This window comes from Choloepus didactylus, chromosome 5 (genome assembly GCF_015220235.1).
Source record: "Choloepus didactylus isolate mChoDid1 chromosome 5, mChoDid1.pri, whole genome shotgun sequence".
Taxonomy (NCBI): domain Eukaryota; kingdom Metazoa; phylum Chordata; class Mammalia; order Pilosa; family Megalonychidae; genus Choloepus; species Choloepus didactylus.
The window spans coordinates 79,428,225-79,430,724 of record NC_051311.1 but is presented as its reverse complement, the minus strand read 5'-3'; the positions used below and the strand labels follow the sequence as shown (position 1 = coordinate 79,430,724).

General features: G+C 41.2%; 1 protein-coding gene across 1 annotated transcript in view; it reads left to right on the top strand.

Annotated features, from left to right (window-relative positions):
* FOXP2 (forkhead box P2) overlaps window positions 1-2,500 on the top strand; it is a 599,809-nt gene that overhangs the window by 564,480 nt on the left and 32,829 nt on the right. The window contains exons 14-16 of the mRNA XM_037836341.1: window positions 918-1,119; window positions 2,226-2,302; window positions 2,442-2,500. The exon at window positions 2,442-2,500 is cut by the window's right edge and continues 43 nt beyond it. Of these exons, the coding sequence (XP_037692269.1) occupies window positions 918-1,119; window positions 2,226-2,302; window positions 2,442-2,500 (338 nt within the window). The remainder of the gene's footprint in view (window positions 1-917; window positions 1,120-2,225; window positions 2,303-2,441) is intronic.

The following is a 2,500-nucleotide window of genomic DNA, read 5'->3' as shown; positions in this document are numbered from 1 at the left end:
TATTTATGACAAAAGATGTGTGGTAAATATGACAGAGGTGATATGAGTTTTTTTGATAATGAAGAACAGGGCCTTTCTGAGGGGAGTAATGAAGGCACACTGTTAAACAGCTTGCATACATTCTCACCTTTTTCCTTTTTTCTACCCTGACACCCACTTTCCAGGGTACATCAGCATTAAGTGACACTGTAATCATAAATTGAAAATGATACTTCCAGAGGAATTGGCAAACTTGACATTTCATTATATTTGTTAACACATGCCACAAATGATTGTTAGTGAGGAAATTCCATTTCCCTCTCTCCATCTCCAATCAGATTTAATTTGAAAATTTTCAGCCTCCTCCGGCTAATTTGCAATTAAGACAATTTTGTTTGAATATGTAGTAATGTCATTACCATTCCACCAAATTAGCAAGGAGACTAAAGGTCAGTGTAAAATTTTCCAGCTGGCTGGAGCCTCTCAGCTGAGATTTGGGACTATGGAAAAAAATTTCTGGCGGCAACAGAATAGCAACTTACTTTTACGTCCCATTGGTTGAAAACATTGCATCCTTCATTATGGCTGTTGTTGTTGCTTCACTGGGGGCTAGACCTGTTTAACAACAGGGGCAGTCAATAATCAGCAACTGGCTTTTATTTAAGGAAATACACTTTCGCTGAAGTCTGGTAGGACAAGAAGGAGTTAGTCCTAAGTAACATTGCAGCAGATTAGTAGATAACCTCTAACAGCATCCTCTAATTAGAGTTCTTATGATACAATTTCATCCTGTAATTAGTTGAGATTGGCTGCTTCCTTTTGCAGCTTATTAGTGGCAACACAGCTGTAGAAGTGAATCCACTCTCATTTGTCAAACCTTTTTAAGTCTTTTTCTCTTGTCTCTACCTTTTTCCTGCCCTTCTCTTGGGCCTTTGCAGCTAAATCTGGTGTCTAGTGTCACCATGTCGAAGAACATGTTGGAGACATCCCCACAGAGCTTACCTCAAACCCCTACCACACCAACGGCCCCAGTCACCCCGATTACCCAGGGACCCTCAGTAATCACCCCAGCCAGTGTGCCCAATGTGGGAGCCCTACGAAGGCGACATTCAGACAAATACAACATTCCCATGTCATCAGGTAGGCTATGAATGCTCAGTAGAGCTCTTTTACTTTGGGAGAGGAAAACTGTAGCAACTGTACATGAGCCATTTCAGAGCACATGGAGACTCAAGTCATGATTTATGGAGTGATAATTGTTTTATTCCTGGTAAATGCGGAGAGGGGCGATTCCCTAAGCACATCATGATGAATTGTTCTGAATGGTTGTTCAGGAAAGAAAGCTCTCCCCATTAGAGACATTGAGAGATGTGTTGTCAGGATAGCCCATATTATCATCTCAATTCAATGAGATCCTTTGATCTCCAAGGGAAAACTACAGTGAGCAATGCTATATGAGAAGAGCCATTTAAAAGGACGTATATGAAGCACCGTTGCTTTATGCAAGACAGTTTGGGCTTTACATGAATCAATCTTTATCAAGGTGCCGTCTAAACGGAATTCCACCACAGCTCTTAATGTGCTCCTCTGCTTTGCTTAGGAAGCAGTGTGAGTGGCAGAGTTTGCCGGGAACAAAAATATACCTTCTCTCCCTCTTACCCTTCTCCGTCCTCTCCCCACCTCCCAGCCCCACTCCTCCTCCGGGCATCTGGATAATCGCAGCCCCACATTGTAACCATTAGTATGCCCAGAGGGCCCCCCCCCCTTTTTTTAACCAAAAGTGAAGTTATTTTCAACATGGGCGCTTGTGAAGGTTTTGTTACTCCTTTGTTGGATGGCCACGCATGCCAAGAGATGATCCTGTTGTACTTACAAAAGTATTAGAAGAGAAAAGCAAAGATTATGGCAGGGGGGCAAAAGTCCATGTAAGAACATGCCTAAACCACCCACTTAAAAGAGGACCCGGCTGTTGGAAAAATCCTCAGGCCAGCTGGTGGCACCAATCCCGAAGTACTGCGAACAACTAGGGGACGCTTCATTTGCACTTCACGTCAGAAATGGCCTTTTCCATATAATTCAATTCCACTGTCATGCTTTGTGCTTTCACTAGTCAGTGGCTTTGTGCTTTCACTAGTCAGTGGCTTTCTCACTGAATCACTTCACTGATACTGGGGGAAAATAAGAAAAATCAATTATATATAATGTGAATTATTAGCAGAATTAACGCCTACCTTTTATTTTTATAGAAATTGCCCCAAACTACGAATTTTATAAAAATGCAGATGTCAGACCTCCATTTACTTATGCAACTCTCATAAGGCAGGTAAGTAGAAGGAAAATTAACTGTGCCTGATTAAATTAAAATTCATTAATGTTTAAAGTAAGGCTTGGATGAGAAAGTGTCATCTAGTCTAGTTAGTAAACCATTATTTTATGTCACTATGTATCTTGTCTCATTTCAGGCTATCATGGAATCATCTGACAGGCAGTTAACACTTAATGAAATTTACAGCTGGTTTAC